General features: G+C 38.3%; 2 protein-coding genes across 2 annotated transcripts in view; both read left to right on the plus strand.

The window, feature by feature from the left end:
* LOC111863741 (kinesin-like protein KIF23) overlaps window positions 1–13,547 on the plus strand; it is a 39,192-nt gene extending 25,645 nt beyond the window's left edge. The window contains exons 12-15 of the mRNA XM_023850327.2: window positions 2,417–2,545; window positions 5,239–5,403; window positions 8,367–8,609; window positions 12,420–13,547. Coding sequence (XP_023706095.1) covers window positions 2,417–2,545; window positions 5,239–5,403; window positions 8,367–8,609; window positions 12,420–12,602 — 720 coding nt within the window. The 3' untranslated portion in view covers window positions 12,603–13,547. The remainder of the gene's footprint in view (window positions 1–2,416; window positions 2,546–5,238; window positions 5,404–8,366; window positions 8,610–12,419) is intronic.
* A 3,082-nt stretch (window positions 13,548–16,629) lies between these two features.
* LOC111863737 (bifunctional glutamate/proline--tRNA ligase) overlaps window positions 16,630–22,543 on the plus strand; it is a 27,350-nt gene continuing 21,436 nt past the window's right edge. Inside the window, exons 1-3 of the mRNA XM_023850319.2 lie at window positions 16,630–16,771; window positions 18,891–19,075; window positions 19,672–19,828. Of these exons, the coding sequence (XP_023706087.1) occupies window positions 16,729–16,771; window positions 18,891–19,075; window positions 19,672–19,828 (385 nt within the window). The 5' untranslated portion in view covers window positions 16,630–16,728. The remainder of the gene's footprint in view (window positions 16,772–18,890; window positions 19,076–19,671; window positions 19,829–22,543) is intronic.

A 22,543-nucleotide genomic window follows, 5' to 3' on the forward strand; every position in this document is an offset into this window, starting at 1 on the left:
TGAAACTATTATAGTTAAGTGTAGTTACAAGTTTTAAGAGTCCAGTAAATCCTGTTACCATTCCAAACCCACTGTCTAGTCACTTAACATCTGACAATATTTTGTGTAAATCTGTGCAAAAAAATTAAATGCACAGTTTATGCTCAATGCACTTCTTCTATAAGTCTTATGGTTTACAAGGCAGTTAAACAGATCAGGTGCTATATGGACATTTTAATATGCCTACATTCAACAATTCAAGCTGGAAGGTCATGGGTCTGATTCCTGATGAGGTCATTCAATTGTTCAATTGACCTGATCCTTCCAGCCACACTATGGCCCTGGGTTCGACTCAGCCTCTAACAGAAATGAGTACCAGGAATCTTCCTGGAGGTAAAGGGTGGCCATCATTTAAGGCTACCAGCCTCATAGCCATCTGTGAGGCAATCGTCTAGCAAAATGTGGGAACCTCAACATCGCACAACTCTATGAGCCTCCACAGCCTGTTATAGGCATAGCTTCACATTCAACATTCTCCTGATATCTGAGCTCGATATTTTTCAATTATTCAAGTGTCTTTATCCCTTCATTACAATTGATAATTTGGAGTATACAGGGTGTATCACAACTCAATGGCAAAACTTAAGGAACGGACTCCTCGTGTAGAGAGAAGAGAAAATGTATATGACAACATGGGTCCGGAAATGCATATAATTAACAGAATAGTAATTGTCTCTGCATGCCACTGAAGAGAATTGGCGACATGAGTGCTTTCTATCTGTGGCTCGGCCTTTCACTGGGAGGACAGCTCTATGATTATCATGATGTCACCTCTGATTACTGCAATTTCCTCTGCCAATTCTTTTCAGCGGCGTGCAGACACAACTACTACTCTGTAATTATAATATGCATTTCCAGACCCATATTGTCATAAACTCTCTTTCTTCTCTCTATATGAGGAGTTCGTTCCTGAAGTTTTGCCGTTGAGTTGTGATAAATCCTGTATAGTGTGGAAATTAGTCATGTAGTTCCATAATTTCATAGAAGAGTATGAATTCTAGTGAAGATTTCTTTCACAAGTTTCAAAAATGTATAATCATAATTTTTAAAGGAGCCTTTGAAATTGAAATCTTTCCATACAACAACCCTGTTCTTTTACTTTTGAATGTAAGGTATGTGGTGTATATGACAAGGTACTGTGATCATGGAAAAATTTATCATGATAGGTTGACAGATTATTATGTTATTATCCTCCTTATTACAAAAAAATTGTTGTTTGAATGATCTCTGTACGTACCTGTGTATACATTGGTGTACACATCACTAATGCCTGATCAGCTGGATGGATTTTGTTCATATTGTGACATGTAGATCCTTGCCAAGTAACAGCTGTGTAAACAGGCAACAGTACAACAGCCATTGGTAGGGAACAGTTCTGTGGACATGTAGTTTCTTTGGCAATGAGAGAACACGCAATGTTGGAAGAGACATTTTCTGTGCAGTCCATGCCAGGGCTGTATAATAAGGACCAGCTTTCATTATGAGACAGTCTTGAGACAGCAGTTAGAAGAGCAAGAGTTTGGTATGAGATGGCCACCAGCCTACAAGGTCATTAGACCAGGAGCAGAGGAACGTCCAGGGTTGAGTCAGTTGAGAGCTGCAGTTGTGAGAAGTGAGAAGCTGGTAGCTGATCTCAGGGACAATTCAGGAACCCAGAAAATGGGGAATATCTGCCACTGGAAGTCACTACCAAGCAATGGCTAGTGATGACTGAGAAGACTTTATGTGTGCTGTGGTTACAGTGAGCTTTAGAACATGTAACTCATTGAGACTCTTGTAGTTAATTGTCATTATGAGTGCAAGAGTCCAATAAATCCAATTATCAATCAAAATCTCATCTCTAGTCATACTCACTATGTGATAATATTCGGAGTTGTGAGTAAATAAAACTGCATAGGTGTTATCTTCCAGAAAGTGATGGTACATGCACTAGGACCACAAATATTAAATGCCAGTGTTCTTGAAACTAGCTTTACTGGTCCAATGAATTTCACTGTTCAGTATTCAGCTACCAACACTGGTCTCATGAGCACCAGTCAGTTCGTTTCCAAGTCAGCATAATTAAGATCAGTTATACGTGAAAGTATGTGCAACGTCTTTGTACCAATGTTTCATTCTGCTGTCAATGAAATTGCAGAGCTTATCAACACTCAGATTATTAGTAAGTTGAATAATATATTTGTGTTACTGACAGTGTGTTTAATTTAACGATATGAAGTAAAAGCCATATACACTTAAGTTCCCAAGATATTCAAAGCCTAGATCTGGAATTTTTTATTTTCTGAAATTTTAAGCTGCCAGATAGAGCTCTAATATATTTGGTTAAGTACAAATATCAAACTCTGCAGACATACACATTTTTTCTTCTTTATTTCAGCTTCAAAATCAAGAAATGCTGTTAAATAAAGAATTGCTTGAAAAAGAAAGGCTGAGGAAAGTGTATGGAGACAGAATTGCAGCTGGGAAAGAAAGTGTGAAAGAAGAAGAAGAAGAAGTTGAATTTAAGGTAAGATGACAACAGATAAGACATTTACTTCTTAAAAATATTAACCAAAACCTCTGTATTTTTTTTTCAGAAAACATATATCCCTTTTCTACCTGTTATAAATGCATGTAGGTGCTAGGATAGGTCAGTCATTATAGTTACTGGCTATGGACTGGATAACCAGAGTTTAATCCCCAGCATGGGCATCACCATATCCCAACTGTGTCTGGGGTTCACTCAGTCTCCTATCCAATGGGTGTGAAGTCCCTTGCCCTGGATTTAAAGTGGTCACTTACCTTTGGCCTTCTACCGCTGGCAAGATTTGAGATGTATGTGGAAAATTATCTCCCTGACACCTACATGCCTTCACAATGTGGTATAGAGGCATGTACATAAACTTAACAATTGACTGAAGATGAATACTGTCCATTTACAGTTTCCAGTAGTGGTCCTGTTTAAATCTAGGTACCATGTACAATAGAACTGTGCTGTAGTCCATGATGGAACCAGTGTCCACTGTCATCAGTATAATTACCTCTCCATCTAGATTAGCTTAAATTGTGCTTCCCAGTAAATGCACACAGAAACTACGAGTGGCTTCATGACGTTGGCAAATCAGCATTTCACAGCTGTGGTGTTGTTGTTGATCTATGGCAGTCTCTTTCTAAGTGACGTCTATTATTGTATGAGTGTGTTTCGGTATGCCGTTGAGAGAATGTCGGAGCTTGAATTCAAGGAATGAATGAAAATTAAATTTCATGTTAAAGTTGGCAAGAGTGGAAGCAAAATCAGAGAGATGTTGAATGTTTAAGGGGTAGGCCTTCTTGGCCCTTGCACCGTGACCACAGTGATCTATTGTGCCCAAGACGTTAATGCAAGTTTACGGGGATAATACTATGAAGAAAACCACAGTTCGCAAGTGGGTGACACGTTTTTCTGAAGGAAGAGAAAGTGTCACTGATGAAGAGAGATCAGGACAGCTAGCAACGAGCAGAACTGAAGGAAACATTGCCAAACTTCGTCAAATGATGTGTGAAAATCGTCGGGTGACTGTCAGGAGCACAGCAGAGCAAGTGAACATCAACAGAGAAACAGTTAGGAAAATCTTAACTGAAAATCTTGACATGAGGAATGTGTGTGCAAAAATGGTTCCAAAGGACCTGATCGCACAGCACTCTCTGTGAAGGAGTTTCTAACTAGTAAACAAATAACTATGCTGGATCATCCTCCCTATGCACCACATCTAGACCCCAGTGGTCTTTTTCTGTTCCCAAAGATAAAGGAAATATTGAAAGGGAGGCATTTTGATGACACTGATGACATTGATGACATCAGAAGCAATATGATGGCAGCCCTGAAGGCCATTACACAAAACCAGTTCCAAAATTGTTTTGAAAGGTAGACAAGGTGCTATCATCAGTGCATAGCTTCCGAACGGGATTAGTTTGAAGGCGACCACAGTGATATTCAGCAGTGAGGTATGTAGCACTTTTACCGCAATGAGTTCGCGAACTTTATTGTTAGACAACGTATATACTAACATGATACCAGGAAAGAGTTCAGTGCGTCTTTGGTAGCATAAAATTTCCTATGTTTCACTGAAAGACCTGAATTATAACTCAATCCATTACAGAACATGTGGGGATATATTTCAGTTGGTTAATAGAGAAAAGTAATTATAGAATATGACTAGCTATAACAGTTATGTAATGCAAGTAGATAATTACAAGCACAACCTCTCACTGTAGTTGGTATTTAAGTACGATAATTTGTAATACAAATAAATGCAATATAAAATATTTGACTTAGGTACTTCAGCAATTAAAAAGCCCTAAGCGAGTGAAACAATATCTGTATGGTATCAGAATGTATGTTATGGTAACAAATTCCATGTTGTTTGAAGTTTGTAATTAACTTTGCCTTGTTCGTCATCCACATGAAATACACATAGTATTGATGTCAACAGTTTGGTTTAGTGTTATTTTAGACTTATGAAAAAAGTCAGATTTAATTTTTTGTAGTAAATATTCAGTGTTCAAAAAATTACACATAATAACAGTAACCACAAATAAAATTAATATTTTAGTAATATCTAGTAAATCGATTCTCCAATCAAAACCCCATTTATGAGTCACTAAAACATGTGAGAGTATTATCCTCACTTCTGTATTTTTGTATTCTTCCAAGTGCCAATTTTACAAAAGTTTTCCCTATCAAATACTATGTGCACTTTTTAGGATTTGGTGTTCTTACAGCAGTGATTGTGAAGATATAACGCCATGTAGTCCATTGAAAATCAACTGATGTGTTGGAGGCACATGTTACCTGCTGCCTTCATCATTCTGGCTTCTTGCTGGACTTATTGTTCAACCCTGAAGATGGAGGTAACATGTTCCTCCGAAACGTTGTCTTTCAACAGACCACATGGCATTATATCCAAGAAGATAGAGCTCTTTACTATATTTTTTTTTCTTATACCACCCATTTCTGCCACATTTAGACTGAGTTTTTTCCCATTTGTTATATTCTGTAAAAGTTTCCAGTTTTTTTGCACATTTTATTTATCTCTTTTTCTCTTAGTGGTTTTTGAGCTCTTCCCTTTATCTGCTGTATAATTTACCCAAAAGGAGTGTAAGGATCATATGCAGACTTTACCTTAATCATCTGTTATGATCGAATTATTTTCTTATGGTATAATCTTCCATTACTTTCAGACACAAATGAAGGAGCAAGAAAAGAAGCTAAGGAAAGTAAAACAAAACTTGACAAAGGATACCTGTTCATCTAGGCATGCTCCTGTACAGCACACAAGATTTCTGGCTACGCCCAGCCAGCCCCCAGTTGCTCCAGAAAGAAATAATTTAGTTTCACATGTGAGGGTATGCAGAAAGATATAGTAAACGAATTCTGTCCTTATGAATAACATAGGCAAAATTTTTATTTCTATAATATTTGTGATGTCTCATGTCAAAGGTATTTTATTGCTTATTTTAGGAATTTGATGTCATTTCTCTTCTCGAGTATCACAGGCATTTGTAAAAGACTCATATTTTCTTTTTAGAAACTGAAAAAAAAACCCTGATAATAATTCTCATTGTAAGCGTTCGGATGTTGTCTTCATCACTTGTATAAAAGTGCATACAGTATTCTACCGGATGGGGTGCAGAAACTTCCTTTCTTTGAAGGCGAATAAAAGAAAAATTATTACTGATAGACAAAATTTATGTTTGTCTAATGAAAGAACATACTTTAAAGTTTTAAATCATGTAGTTTTAAACAAAATATCTTGAAGGTGGTGGCCACTGTTCTCTATGCACTGATGCAACCGTTATCTGAAGTTCCCTTCTGCACTTTCCAACATGTGCACCGGAATTTGGGCTACTTCCTGCCGAATAACATTCTGCAGCTGAAGCAGATTTGTGGGGCGATGTTTAAAAACCTCTGCCTTGAGGTATCCCCATAAAAAGAAATCACAAGGCGTTAGATCAGGTGAGTGCACTGCCCATGGTATGTCACCTCGAAGCGAGATGAGCCGTCTGGGGAACTTTGCCCTCAAATCTCTCATCGGAGCTCGGGCTGTGTGGGCCGTGGCACCATCCTGTTGGAACCAGACATTTCCTAGATGCATTTCTTCAAGAGCTGGTTCGAAAAAGATTTTAATCATGTCCGCATACCACTGTGAATTGACAGGAACTGCATGATTGTCTTCTTCAAAAAAATAAGGGCCAATAACTCCAACTCTCGACAACACACACCATACTGTCACCTTATCACTGTGAAGTGGCCTCTCATGAAGCTATCTGGGATTGTTACCACTCCAATAGTGCATATTCTGCTTGTTGACATATCCGGATAGGTGAAAATATGCCTCCTCACTAAAGAAAACAAGTGCATCAGGGGGTAAAGTTTCCAATAAAATTTCGCACGCCGTTATTTGGTTCTGGAAATTACGTGGGGACAATTCTTGCCCAACAACCATCTTATAGGGATGGAAATGAAGATGTTTGTGAAGAATTTGGCGCATTGAATGATTGGATATGTCTAGGGCGACTGCATTTTTGCGAGCGGAGTGTCTTGGAGGTCTCAAGATCAACTGCCGAACTGCCTCCACATTTTCTGGCGTCGTAACGGTCCATTGTCGTCCTGATGATTTTTTCACCACACTCCTGGTTGTCCTAAAGTTCTCTACCCACAAAACAATCGATTTCCATTCGGGAACCGGACCTCTGGGCTTAATTCCAAAGTGAGTACGGAATGCACGTTGCATCACCACGTAGGAATGGTTGTTCAAAAAATAGGCTTCGACAGCAAACGCACGCTGCTCACTCGTCCACCTCATGTTTCCTACTGAGGGGTATTAGACAGAAACTTCCGCGACTGCTGCGTTCGCCGAGCCTATCCCCAATTTTCTGCGACCTCCCCTCCCTTCACAATGCGTCTTCACAAAAAGGAAGTTTCTGCGCCCCACTCTGTATTAAATATTTTTGTATCTCATATGAAGCTAGTATGTTTGTTTATTTTCAGTAATAAACATATATAAATATGATCTCCATGACCTGTAGTCCACAGGTGAACTATACTGACCGTGCTAACTTTAGCGGATAGAGGGTGTTGCATGGTCAGCACAACGGATCCCCACAGCTCTTAATCTTGGTTTTCTAGACAGGACATAAATGTGATACTGAGAAAATATAAGAATTTGTGAAACATACCCATTCATGGAAGATTTCTCGACACCAGAAAATATTACATTAATTGTCGTTTTGTAATAAATGAATTAGACCATTCTGGAGGAAGTATTAAATGTCTTACTACATAGAGCCATATCACTTAACTTCCTCCTCCATATAGATATTTATTATTAGATACATTCAGTAAGGCTTTCCATCTTCTAACGCTCTGTTGAGTTAAATTGTCTCCACTTACCACATTGCATACCAGAACAGATTCCCTTATGCATCTAAAACAATGCTGTATACTGTGACTCTTTCACATGACCCAGTATTCTTCATTTCATTTGGTGTGTCATTAGTCCATTTCGAGATTTTTGGTGATTTTTTTTATTCCCCAATGTTCTAAATTGTTTCTTCACATAATGTTTTATATAATTATGATCACAAAAGATTATACCTATGACCTATATTTTTTAAAATATAATTTGGTATTACCTTCATTTCCTCTAAAAGATCAAACATATGTATATGCCACGTTCTATCAAGATGTGATCAGTTTGACTGTGTATTTTCTCATGTAGAGATGTTCAGTTGCATTTATAAATTCTACAATGTAGGAACATTCTCTTGACAGATTTTTCATGTGGAAAATTTAATACTGTCAACCTGCCATCATTACCAGTTTCATGTAAATCTTGTTCCTAATTATCACTTTGAAAACATTTTTCCTTATTTTAAAAAGAGTCAGATTGCTTGTAATCACCCTGTACACTTTTAATTCACTTTAAAATATCACTGGTAATATGATTTAGGGTAAAATACTAAAATACTAATAAGAATCATGTTTATTCTACTCCATATGGTGAAGACAACATGCAGATTTTAATGCAACATAATAATAGACCTGATTTGTTCTATATGAGTGGTAGACTTCCTATGAGAATTTTAGTTAACCACATGATCTCTCATTTACATAACGCCACTATTATTCCTTGTTACATTCATTTTATAAATTTGTTTCAGTTACATATATTTTGCCTGTTTTAGAGTGGAGGCATAAACCAAACCAAGTGTAAATGAAACAAGATCATGTGACAATATCCCATATTTCAATAGCCTGCTATTTAAAATAAATATATATTTCTGTCTGTTTACAATTGTTTTAACAGGGACCATTAGTAAGAAATCCAAGGCATAGACGGTCTCAGACAGTAGGGGATGAGATATGGTTGGACCACAGACCGGCAACTGCAGTTGAGCTTGGTACTGTGATGCAGCCACGTATGAAGCGACGCAAATCTGTTACAAAGCTCACAGACATTAAACATGTTGCCAATCCTAAGACAACAAAGTACTGCCTCATGAGCCAACACCAGGATTCAAGTGGAGAACTGGAAACACATCTCTACAAGGTTACTGGCTTGGATAGACTTGATCTGTTAGTTCATATAACAAAGAAGGACATACTGAAGGCATAAAAACACAGACTCACTTCTGACAAAGTCAAAACTTTATAAATGTGAGAAATACAAGGTTCATACTTAATGTATCATTAACTGGTCAAGTGGTTTTTTCTGTGTTCTTCTGCCTCCCACAGTGGCACATTAAATTCCCTCGGACATTTAAATTTGTTGCTGCAGCATTTAATTTTATAATTTTTGCTCACTTTTTAAAATGGAATATCTCAGTCATGTATCGTTATAGAATTACAGAATGAAAAGGCTTCGGAAGACCAATTATCAGAATTCACATACCTATTTTTTTATATATATAACCATTACATTAAAGTTTTATAATTTTGCATGTGGTTCTGTATAGGTGTGAAACTTAGTCTTTGACATTAAGGGAGGAACATAGACTGAGGGTGTTTGAGAACAGGGTGTTGAGGAAAATATTTGGACTGAAGAGGGATGAAGTGTCAGGAGGTTGGAGAAAACTGCATAATGAGGAGCTTCATAAATTTTACTCTTCTCAAAGTATAATTAGAATGATCAAGTCAAGGAGAATGAGATGAACAGGGCATGTAGCATGAATGGGGGAGATGAGGAATGCATATAGGATATTGGTGGGAAAGCCAGAAGGAAAGAGACCACTGGGAAGACCAAGGCATAGGTGGGTGAACAATATTCAAATGAATCTTAGAGAGATAGGGTTGTATGGATTGTGTTGATCTGGCTCAGGATAGGGACCAGTGAAGGGCTCTTGTGAACAGGGTAATGAACCTTCAGGTTACATAAAATGCTGGGAAATTCTTGAGTAGCTGCAGATTTGGCTTCTCCTCAAGAAGGGCTCAGCTCCTTAAGTAACTATGTAAGTAAGTAACATATATATGTTTTAGCAGCCTCCGTAGTCTAGGGGTAATGTTCCCACCTCGTGACTCAAGGTACGCGGGTTCAAACCCGGCGGAGGTCGTGGAATTTTTAAGGGCGGAAAAATTCAGGGAACAAGTCCTCCGGGAGGGACTTTAAGCCGTGGGGCCCGTGCTGTAGCTTTATGGCACGTAAAAGAACCTCATGTCTCAAGGGACCTCTGAGCCAAATTCAGGACATTTCCCTCCCAGCAGTAGTCTCTAACGCCTCTGGTAGATGGGGGAAGCATCGAGATACCGCTGAGCCAGGAGAGGCTGAACTCACTGGCTGAGTCGGGACTGATGGCATGCACCAGTACCAGTAGGGTATAGAGACTGGTACAATATCACAGGGGGATGCACAATGGACCAGTATTTGGGCTAAGTGCATGGGGAAACCCACCCTCTCCAATAACAACAGAACTCAAACCCAGAGCAGCTATCAAGCAATCAACAACTTCCTGTCACACTCTGAAGTAACAGGAACATCTTGTGAGCACAATGTACAAGTTTCCATTGCTGACTGGCGTTATATCTACAACAGAGTTTTGAGAAACATGTGTGACATTTATAGACATCATGGCCATTTTACTAGATAACTTTATGTTGTAAGCTTCCTCTGCTGTCCATTGTTTGATGATACCTGCCTAAATGTGGCCAGCAGCAGCAACTCTGCTGCTGGCTTACCTGCCAAGCCAGCAAATATTGAAAGACCCCTGTTGTACCAAGCTTTTCTTTTGACCCACTGGAAATGAACATAGAAGGGTGATTATAAGTTACACCCTTTCAGATTATTCCAGGCTTCTGACACTTTGATCCCAGAAACTCCACTGCTGGCTTGTCTCAGAATCTAGCATTTCTTCAGTGTGCTAGTAGTGTGCAGTATTTCACTGTAAAAGTTATTTGAAAATTATCCAATTATATGTCCAAGGAAACACAAATGATAGCTACAGACACTGCCTAGTGACACAGAGGAAAGAACTACAAGCTTAGACTATGTTCTGAAAGGCAAATACAGCATTACCCCAATACTAAGTATTCCCATATAAGACATTCAATTTTCAGAATCCCAACAAAACACTCATAACAATAATTTTAAAATGGCCATGTATAAAGTTCTTGCATATAACGTTTTCCCACATTAGAAGTTCATTTTGCAAAACTTTTTTAGAAAATTTACATTTAGAACAACACTGATGAATTGCACACAAAGTACAGGTTTGATCATAATATGTTAAAAAGGTTTACAGCCATTATTCATTTCTCAGTAGTCAAACCATACCACAGTTGATCTCTTGACTGTTCATTTCCAGATCCATGGTTCTCATTATTCATCTTTTACTGAGTGAAGCACTCATTGAGCATCTGTTTTACTCATACAGTTCTCAACATTCTTATTTCATTGTGTGGTAAACTTGATGCCATGGGTAGGGATGCTTTTATAAATCTAATGATAACAATATGAAAGTGCTATTGCAAAATTGAAACTGTATAAATCGCCAGGTAGTGATCAAATTCCGGTAGAACTTGTTCTAGCAGGTGGCGAAATATTAAGTTATAATATCCATAAGCTAATTACTTCTATTTGGCATAAGGAAAAATTTCCCGATCAGTGGAAGGAGTCCAATATAGTACCAGTTCACAAGAATGGCGTTAAAACTGACTGTAGTAATTATCGGTGGATATCACTGCTATCTACTTCATACAAAAGTTTATCCAGTATTCTTCTCCTCAAGGTTAAGTCCATACATAGATAATGTTATATTTTAGCGTCCTGTTGCAGTGATTTTCATCCATTATTTGTATACAGTGGCCGTCTTGTAGTGCACTCAATTTCACCTCTCACTTCACAACATGTTTCGGGAACATAGTGCCATCATCAGGTGTCTCAATTACGTCAATCTATTGCATTGCCTGCCCTCATATATTTTCACAACACCATTTAAAAAGTATTTAAAAAGTCCGTATTTGTCAATTATGATAAATTTACACTCGCTAAAACTTGTTAAGATAGTTCATCTTATTTGTCTTAATTAAAACTTGCATGTGGTTCGTTCACTAAGGGGTCGTTTTTCTTATTTTCTGTGTAAACCGCGTCTTGTGATGTGTGTTCCCTTCTTAGCTGCGATTGTTGTAATGAAATTATTTTGGATCATCAATGTGGGTTTTGACATAACAGATCAACTACAGATCAGATCTGGAGATACTGGAGAAAAATGTGAGTACCATGAGACAGTACATCAACTATTTGTAGACTTCAGAATATGCCATTACGAATGTCAAGGAAAACATGGTGGGACTGAAATTAAACGGGACACATCAGCTGTTGGTCTATGCCGATGATGTGAATCTACTGGGTAATAATATAGATACCATAAAGAATAACACGCAAACTCTAACTGACGCAAGTGAGGAGGTTGGTCTAGAAGTAAACACAGAGAAAACTTGGTATATGTTGCTCCCTCATCACCAAAATACAGGACAAAATTATGATATAATTTTGGTGTTTACTGAAACGTTACCTAGTAAACGATGGTGGGAGCATTTGATAACAGAACCTCCTGTACATACACTACAACATTAGTCAACATTTTTAAATGTGGATTACGTGCCTGAAGATACTTTTGAATTAGATTAAATGAACCGACGTTTTCAACGTTAATCTTTAGAACCAAGGTTCCCCAATCATTTTTTTTTCATTACATGTTACTCTCTGGCCTTGGTTGGATAGGGCTCTTTGGACAAGAACCGGTAAGCAATCAACTTTTGGTAGGTGACTGTAAGAGTTAAAGCCAAGGACAAAACACCTGGACACATAAGAGACAGAAGTTTACTCTGTTACTATCTGTTAATGAATAGTTTGTTTATTTTTCAGGCTGACATTTTTCATACAGCTGAAGGTGGTGCACAGGTCACCTTTAATGATGTTGATAGTCTGAAGCAACAGTCACCAATTGCAACTCCATCAAGAAAACGAAGTGCTTCCACTGGTGAACTGGAAGATACAGAAACTGCATGTGCAGTGTCTATGGAAGAATACAAGAGAGCTCGGCATTGATGTGTTTAGATCCTTGTAATACCACCACACTTTCACGAGAAGTTTAATTACAGGTTTAAATAATGATCAGATTATTGATAATCATGATTAGTAAGAAATACATCTTTTTTGCATATTTGCCATAATGAACATCATTTCTTTAAGTCTTCTTGGTTTATTAAACAGTAGTGTTACTTATATGTCCCCTTTTATAAGCATATTTCAATTTTTTGTGTCTTATACTATTCTGTTTCATTGTGTATCCATTCCAAATATTTCAACATGGAGCAAATCTCTGAACACATTTTAGAAGAATTAAAAATTCAGTCAGTAAACTTTTAAACGATTGCAAAACTAACTGGAAAAAACATGCAAGGAGAATTAAAAGCAGAAAAAGAACATATTATGAATACTCATTTTAATGTAATTTTGATTCTTTATTTATTTTCATATATTCAGTGGTTCTCAGGTGAACATACTGCCATATAGTTTTATTGTGTGTTTTAGTAAGATTAAAAGTTAAGACATGGTTCTAAATATTACAGTGATTTACTGCAATGTTAAGTAATATTTTTACGTGAAAATGTCAATCCTTGATGTATAAAATCAGTGAACATATTTGTATGTATGACCATTGTTCAACCCATACTTTGCCTACATTTGAAAACTGTATATTGTGTATAACAATCCAAATATATGCCAGATGATTTAAAAAAATAGTACACTTCTTAAATAATGAAAAACAGGCATATATAACACATTCCAGTGGCTTCACATGATGAATTTTTTTTGGCAGTAGATTTAACATCGTGACATGACTGAATAGCCTAACAAAAGGCATCATCCGTTGCTAGGTACAAGTTTTACGTATCGTCTATTTTTCCCATGTTCAGGCTCAACTCAATTACGGAATTATTTTCTGGGGCTCATCTTCATCAATGAAAAGCATATTTGTGGCCCAAAAAAGAGCAATAAGAGTTTTGTTAAGNACACATCAATGTAAGGACTGCTGGAGTCAGTGATTTCTCTGCTGTCCAGCCCAAGGCTACACAATGAGAACCACCGGGTCAAGTTACTTTAATTGAGAGTTGACAGTTAAAGCAATGAGTTAGCTGTAAGACAGTCGCCGGCCAGTAAGAACGGGAACAGAAATCCTGAGGAATCTACAATGTTTGGAGCCTTAATCTAGCAACAGCTAGTGAAAAAAAACTGAGAGGACTTAGTGTGTGCTGCAGTGAGAAGTTGATTGCCTGAATTAGCAACACTGCCATAAATACTTCCAGACAATTTATTAGAGTTCAATAAATCCAGTCACCAATTCAAACCCTATGTCTAATCACTAACACATGACAAATGGTGTCAGAAGTGGGACTGGATTGATTGAGCAATTGGATTCGACTAATTGAATTACTGGATTGAATACTACATTGGACAGTTATATTGTTATGCTATAGAAATGGATCAAATGATAGCTCAAATAACCCCCCCCCAAAAAAAATGTGGGTAAAATATTTGATTTGTGCATTAAAGTTCCCTCCTTAAGTGAAATATATTTTTTTGCATGGGGCCATGAGGCATTTTAAACAGAATTTAACTTTATTATTCTTATGGTCATATTTGTGGAATGCAATCATTTCAATTTCATAGGTGGATAATAGTCATAAAAGGGATGTTGTTAAGTTGGAAAATGCAACATACTTGACAGTATTTTGTTAAGTCTCTGAATGATAAATTACATTCTTAGGAAACTGTATAGACACTCCAAGAATGAAGGAACAATTTAAGACCCTGTGCATGATCCAGTTCTGGGCAAAATTTAGTTTTGCATTGATTCATATACTACCATAGTCAATAAGTTCGTGGACTGGCTGCAAAGCATTGTTGCAGTGCACTACAGTGGATAGGTTCAAGCATTATTTGATGACCTGTCAGTTCATCTCCTGTCACAGCAAAAGGCAGTTGTGTGCAAACAGTGTAAGCAGAACAACTGCCTCTATTGTGAACTGCAGTTAAATGCAAGTGGCGGAAATCGAAAACGTGGCAGTTTGAACAACGGGCAAACATCAAGTTCTGCCATAAACTAGGGAAATCCCCTAGCGAAACATTTGGCACAGGAAGAATTGGCTGTTGCTACATGACAACGCCCCTGCACATCGTTCTGTTCTTGTCCAAGAGGAATTGGCAAGGCAACAGGTCACCGTTTTGCTACACCCTCCGTACTCACCTCATCTCGCATTATGTGATTTCTTTCTCTTTCACTGCTTGAAAACAAAGCTACGTGGTCGTAGATTTCAGTCGTCCAAGGAGGTCGTCAATGCCACAAGAGACGCCATATGGGAATTTCCTGCCAATATGTTCCAGCAATGTCGGCAGACTTGCATAGCGGCCAACGGAAACTATTTTGAAGGCCGATATGGATCTGTGTAAGTGTATGTGAATACCTTGTAATATGAGGCGATGAAACCACAGTCCACGAACTTAATGACTGTACCATGTATTATAATATGAAAATTCGCTCCAGTGTGTTAGAGGAGAATGGTGTAGCTGAATTGATTAGTTATGTAGATGTAGTGAAAACGGAGCCATGCCATTACTTGATTTTAAATTAATTTTTAATCCCCCACCAAAGATAACTTTGAATGAATGAATGAATGAATGAATGAAAAAGTGAAACCATATCCATTTTGTACTACAGTTTTATTGAATGCAATTTAGATTTCATGTGACTCATGATATTAATCTTTCTGATGGAATACAGAGTTAGACATAATCAAACACACACTACAATAGCAGTTTTCTTTCCCCATTTGTCTTCAGAATATGTTCTGCTGTTTTTTGAGAATTAATCCCATATTTTCATTCCAAAATCCTGGATACTCTCAATAAAAATACAATTAATATATACAAAAAAATTTTTGTTACTATTAAATGCCGAAAAATGTAGTTCCTTCATATTATATATATATATATATATATATATATATATATATTAAAAGGAGTGCAATTTTAAAACAATCTCATTGAAAAAAAGTGCATGGTTACAATGTTTTCTAGTTCAAAATATGAAAACTTTCTGGTGTAACAGGCCTAAGTCACGTCATAATTATTTATGACTTGCAAACTATATTTCACAGAAAAAAAAATTGCTTCATTCATCATAACCAAATATCCTTCTGTGTCATTCTCATACTTAATTCAAAGGCCCAGCTAATCACAGTGGTCACCCAGTATAAGGCATAAAATGTCTTCACCTGCTTGAACACCGGGATCGTGGGTTCAAATCTCACTTAAGGCATGGATATATCTGCATTTATTCTGTGTTTGTGTGTAGGTAGTGGCCTTGCGACGGGCTGATCCCCGATCCAAGGACTCCTACCTACTGTCTAAGCTCAAGAAACTTAAGTGAAACAAGTGTTTCACAGATGCTCTGTGCTCCAAGTGGGAGCAACAGGAATGAGTGGATGGATGGATGGCAGGCCTCATAAATGTTTAATGTTTGATGTTTAATATATGTAATGTTTGGGTCCATAAAAAATTATATTGATAATAGCATTAAACGCAGTATATACTCATTCTGATGGAGACAGCCTTTTTAGTCAAGTTTACCCAACTTCCACCTTCCTGAACATGTATGAATATGTTATAGTTATAGTTATAAGTTATAGTTCACAATGTCCAGTGCATGTCAGTAAGAGTATGTTATATTGATGTAAATGAAATGCGTTGCTGGGAAACTTTCTCCTGATAGATGGACGAAGTGATATTAAACGTATTTCTAAAAATGGAGTAAGAACCGTTGCAGTATAAGGGATCAGAGTGACAAAATTATTAATTCCTGTTCTGCGAACTCTGGATTTCGGAAGCCCTGTGAGCACAGACTAGTAGCTAACCATTTTATCGATTGATCCTCGGCAGCGGACATTTCGGAGCGATAATCTAAACATTTAAATAGATGGCAGTTTAGTGCACTCGTGACGTCACGGTGACTACTTGGGCAATACAATAAATTGCACTCGTCTGATCTGTCATATTGGTAGCAAGTTATCCGTGGCAGAAAGCAAGATTTCGCCACATGGTACCATATGATACACGTGTAAAATTAAAGTGTTGTGACAGATATTTCTCGACATAAAATTTATTTGTCAGAATGTCGTTAACTATAGTCGCAAGTTCTACAAATCCACCAATTGGTAAGGAGAACCGGGGTGGTTGAACTTTGAAAGTTTCTTAATTTTCTGTGGCAGCAGTTATTTTATTACTTGAGGCTCTCACGGCAATAAAAATGAAAATTACAGTATTTTGAAATGTGACGCCGTGTTGTTTGGTAAATAGACACCAACTCTTCGAAGGAAGCTGGAGCGTATCTCTTCAAAACTGAAGAGACAGGTTGCTTCTTGGAAGCATTAGTAACTACTTACCAAACAGCACGGAGTCACAAACCAGAAGACCGTAGTCTGAAGTAGTTGCCCTACCAGAAATGGTGTTGATCAAATAAAGCTGGAACCTTTAGTGAGCAACTTTATTTCAAATGCCTACCCATTTTAGCAGCCATGATAGCATAGTGGGTGTAGTTGATATCAGTCAGTATAGTGACTGGCCACAGGCAGGACAACCGAGGGGGTCGGAGGTCGAGTCCCGGTAGGCTCAAGAATTTTCTCCACGTCGAGACCGGCTCCTATCCAATTGGTACCAGAGACTCTTTCCCCAGGGGTAAAGTGGCTGGGCCTGGAAGCTGACCACTCACTTCAAACTAGTGCCAAGGTCAAGAAAAATGTTGAGCTGTACATCCACTCCCCTGTATGCCTTTATGGTGTAATGCTTAATTAAGCACTGAGACGACTTTACCTTATACCCTACACATTTTAGCCATCACAAAGAATGGGAAGGCTTTGTCCTCTTGCAAGCAATTCTAACCTATATGAAATCAAATCAAATTAAATTCTGATGTCTATAACATGAATACTAGACAAAAATATAACTTCCACCTACCCTCATCAACTTTATCAGTATATCAAAAAGGAGTCTACTTTACTGGCATAAAAGTGTTCAACAATCTGCCACAAAGTATTAAAAACTTGGGCAATGATACTAAAAAGTTTAAATCAGAGTTAAAGAATTATCTACATGCTCATTCCTTCTACTCTTTAGATGAATACTTCAATGTAAATAGAGAATGATGTAAAATTAAGTTATATTAATTTTTAAGCTAAAATTGCCTGTACTTATGTATGTAACCTTTTGACTTGTTCTGTATCCAAAGGTACTAACCTGCTTAGGATTTATAGAATGTAAATAAATTCAATTCAATTCAAAGCATGCTTCTATTCAGTCACTGAATTAAAATGTTCTGTGTTAGAAATATTTTTATGTGAAAGGTCTGCATCATATCTGCATAGTAGACCATAGCACTAAATGATTCAGTGATCAGCACTGCATTTCAGCTTAATGTTATCCTGAAGGAGAGTACAAACCACATCCATTGTATAGAATGTTTGGTGGATTGCAAGTTGGACAGACCTGAGAACCTCAGTCAGGCATAGTCCATTAGCAAGACTTGGGCAATGTATACAGAAAATGAGGGCCCATATGTGGTTGGTGTTATCTTTATGAAATATTATTTGCAAAACTTGTGTGACCAAAAAACCGATTTATTTAGATCATGTTCTTTTTACATTCTGAGGAAGTGGTCATATATTGCATAAGATTTACAAAATGTAACATAAGATTTTGGTTTTGTAGAAGGAGGCTATCTTGTAGGTAACAAATGAAAGGGATGGAAAAAGAAGAGAGAGAGAAGAAGGAAGGGAAAAAGGTAGGAAAGAGATAGAGGAACAGAAGAATGGGATGAGGGAAATGGTTTAATGTGAAGGGGAGAGAATGAGGGAGGGAGGGGAGTAATGACAATAGGACAAACAAATAAAAAGGGAGAAAGGAAGGAGAAGAAATTATTTTTCTCCATTATCTTTGTTAGAACGTGCACTAGTAGTAATATATTAATACGAACATTCTTGCGACCATGGCAACCCAGTGCCTACAATTTGTGCAAGTCTGCCTTCAGTGCTTGGACTCATGTGGACTGTGTCATACTGATGGAATTTTGGGTTATGCAAATTTCCTTATTAACTCAGGTAACTGAAGCTCCAGTGTTACAGTTTTACACCATGTGAAAATTGTTGAAATCATAATAATGGTGTTTATGATGGCAAACTATAAACTGATGACATTTTGGATAGGCAATGTGATGTTTCATGAAATTAGGCAATGTGAGTTTTTTTGTTTATATTTTAATTGAAGCTTACGTTTTTTCAGGTGCTTTGTTGGTTGCAAATTTTATTAAAGATACCACTCCTGTTACAATAAAATGGGGAAAGGAAACTTCTTTACAAGTAACAAGTGACATCTCCTTCAATACAAACTCTACTATTAGCCGATATCTGGCTCGAGTTGCTTGTTCATATGGTTTGTATGGAAGCACTGTGCTTGAACGAACTGAGGCAAGTCCTTATTTTGTGTAATTGTACTCTTTACTTTTCTCTTACAAAAAAGTTATGCATTGGGTAACTGATCCAGGCACAAAATAATAAGATTAGGCAAGAGCTGAGGAAACATTTAAAGAATAAATTAAATGTGTCTGAGAACAGGATGCAGTGCAGGATATTTGCACTTACAACTAAAGGGGATGGAAGAAGTTACATAATGAGGAGCTTCATAATTTGTACTCTTCCTCAGATGTTTGGATGATTGATTTAAGCAGGATGAAATGAGCAGGAGATGTATTGTGCATGGGAGGGATAAAAAATGCATGCAGAATGTTGGTCAGAAAGCCTGAAGGGAAGAATCTACCTTGAAAACCAAGGCATAGATAGGAGGTTAATATTAAAATAGATATAAAGGAAATTGGTTGTGAGCGTTTGGACTGTATTAATTTGGGACAGTATAGGCAGGTTTTTGTGAACCTGAAAAAAATTGCCATCCCCCCCCCCCTTAAATGTATGGAATTTCTTGATCTGCTGAGTGATTGTTAGTTTCTGAAGAAGCGTTTTGGAGTTAGCTTAGTAACAATCATTTTTGATCATTGTTTTCCTTACAGATTGATCATTGGTTGACATTCAGCTTTGGGCAGCTGTTGTGTACCAAAGAATTTCAAGAAGCAATTCTCTACCTCAATAAAATTCTTGGGCCCATCACATATCTTGTTGGCAGTAAACTTACTATTGCTGATTTTGCAGTGTTTGGTGCATTATATTGTAAGTAGATATAACATTTCAGAGTGCACATTATGTTTCAGCATCCAGTTGCATTGTAGCATCATTTTTAGATCATAAGTATACCATCTATAATGCAACAATAACCTTATATCAAAGACACTAAAAATATATTTAATACACTAAAAGTGCTTGTTAAATATGCATCACCAGACAGGAGGAACAGATACAAACTACCTGCAGCGAAATGAGGATTCTACACAATTGGAAGACAATGGCAGGTGGTCTGTTGTTAGGCCAAAATGTCAGAAGATGAACCGGAACCCTCAACAGTTTAAAGTACCACTGCTGGTAAATCATTTTGTATGCCCTTATAGAAGTTTCCATATGCTATAGAAACAAAGGGCAAGACAACTATAACAACCAGAGCTGCAAAGGAAATATCTAGGAGACATAGAATTCTTGCTACTTGGGGATAGTCAAGTGAGAGGATGTGCAGACTTGCTAAAACTGAATTAAAATAACAAGTTTGGTCTTAGGGGATTTGGAAAACCAGGTGCAAAGTCTAGTGATATTTTAGATGCTGTCACGTGTTGGGTGTTTGACGCGACAAAAACTTTATGCCATATTGAATATAGCAAATTTATTGCACATTCGCTCGTACACTTATACAATTCACAATTACATCACTACTGCCATCTGCAGTATCACAACTCACTCCAGCGAATGCTGGATTGCAACTGACTTCAGCGACTTCACGATCCACACTGTGTCACTCCTAATCAAACACTGTTGTCACATACTGCTCAGCTGGCTTTTTATACCATTCCCTGTTGCCTTGTGTCAACAGCGGTGTCCCCTGTTACATCACAGTGGGAAGTGCTGTTACGTCACTGCGAGGGAGGGGGATGTAGTGTTGACTGGCCTGTTACCATAGCAACGGCAGTTGCTCTGATGCTGTTACGTCTCCACTTGAGGGGAAGTGTTTACTGAGCATTGCACCATCCACATCACATTGCTCCCTTCTGAAAGTTGTCCCGAACACCCTAACGGTACATCCCCATTCTTCTTTTCTCTGGTGTTCGTCTTCGGTGCACTACCTCTTCTCCCCTTCTTCAGAGGTGCTTGTCCCGAGCAATTCCATGGTCCAGCTTTCGTCATTCCGTTGTATCACATTCACTCATTACTTTCATCCATCGCAAATTCATTCTCACTGGGGAGGCCGGTACTTCTATGTTACCAGCTCTTCCTCTGCTTGAAGTATCTCTTTCCTTTTTGAAGAGGGTCAACCCCTCCACAAGTTCCATTTCCCCATTTTTGGTAACCCACTGGAAATTCCCACTGCTCGCTTCATGATTTCCACCTCTAGCGTCTTCTTGAGAGTCTTATAGGCCAGTCCCATTTCCCCAGAGGTGATAGATTTCTTGAGCTGCACCCTCCGATACTGATTGAGGTTGCTCTCTTCTTTCTCTCGTATAGCAGCCGCTTGCCGCCTCGGTTCTTAATTCCATTTTTGCGTTCAGGTCTTGTTTGATATCTCCTCCAAAGCTTGTGTTCTTTCAGGATTCCTTGTACCACATTGCCATTGCTTTGTTTGTAATGCCTGCGTCCTGCACAGCATGTAATCTTCAATGTGGCTGCGGTTACTTCTTTCTGCGGTCCACAGTTTCCATGGGTCATAATTTTTCTGAAGATGTTCTTCTTGCGCCATGCCACTGTTGCATGACAGGACATCTTCCTGCAGGCGGCAGCCAACTTCATCCAGGATCCACAATCTTCTCGGGTCAGTTTCTTCGGCTCTGTGTATCGCCCTGCAGCTTGCTTCTTGCCCCCTATGCCTCCTCTTCCATCCTTTGACCAGTTTCACTACCGCATCTTCATTGGGGACTTCTCATTGTTGGGCCGCCTCAGGTTTCGTTTCCACTGTGGTCGGCTCTTTCTCTTCTAGACACCCCTCCATCTTTTCTGTGCAGGTCATTGTCTTCTTTTCTTCTAGATGCGACTCCATTGTTTCTTGGCAGGCCATCGACTTTATGTCCCTTTCTGGTTTTGTTTCGGCCACCATCTCCTTGTGGCTGGTGTCCATCATTTTCATCATTTCCTTCAGTTCTCTTCGGTCGGCCTGCCTGTCATCCTCCAATCTGGCCAGCAATTCCTTGTGGCCGATCTCTACCTTTTCTTGGTTGGTGTCTAATTTTGCCATGAAATCTTTGTCTTTCTTCCTATTGGCCTCTGCCTTCACCTGGTTGGCCTTCGTCTCTTTCAGCATTTCGATTATTTCTTCCATGTTCTTATGGCAACACTGTAAACACACACTTCAGTCTTCAGTTCAAAATGTGGCGTGTTTAAGTTCGTAAACCAATTCTGACACCAAATTGTCATGTGTTGGGTGTTTGATGCAACAGATAACTTTATGCTGTACTGAATATAGTGAATTTATTGCACGTTTGCTCGCACACTTATACAATTCACAATTACACCACTACTGCCATCTGCAGTATCACAGCTCACTCCGGCGAATGCTGGACTGCAACTGACTTCGGCGACTTCACGATCCACACTCTGTCACTCCTAACCACACACTGTCGTCACATACTGCTCAGCCGGATTTTTATACTGTTCCCTGTTGCCTTGTGTCAACAGCGGTGGCCCCCGTTACATCACAGTGGGAAGTGCTATTACGTCACCCGTGGGGGAGGGGGACGGAGTGTTGACTGGCCTGTTACCATAGCAACGGCAGTTGCTCTGATGCTGTTA

The sequence above is a fragment of the Cryptotermes secundus genome, unplaced genomic scaffold, assembly GCF_002891405.2.
Source record: "Cryptotermes secundus unplaced genomic scaffold, Csec_1.0 scaffold556, whole genome shotgun sequence".
Lineage (NCBI taxonomy): Eukaryota > Metazoa > Arthropoda > Insecta > Blattodea > Kalotermitidae > Cryptotermes > Cryptotermes secundus.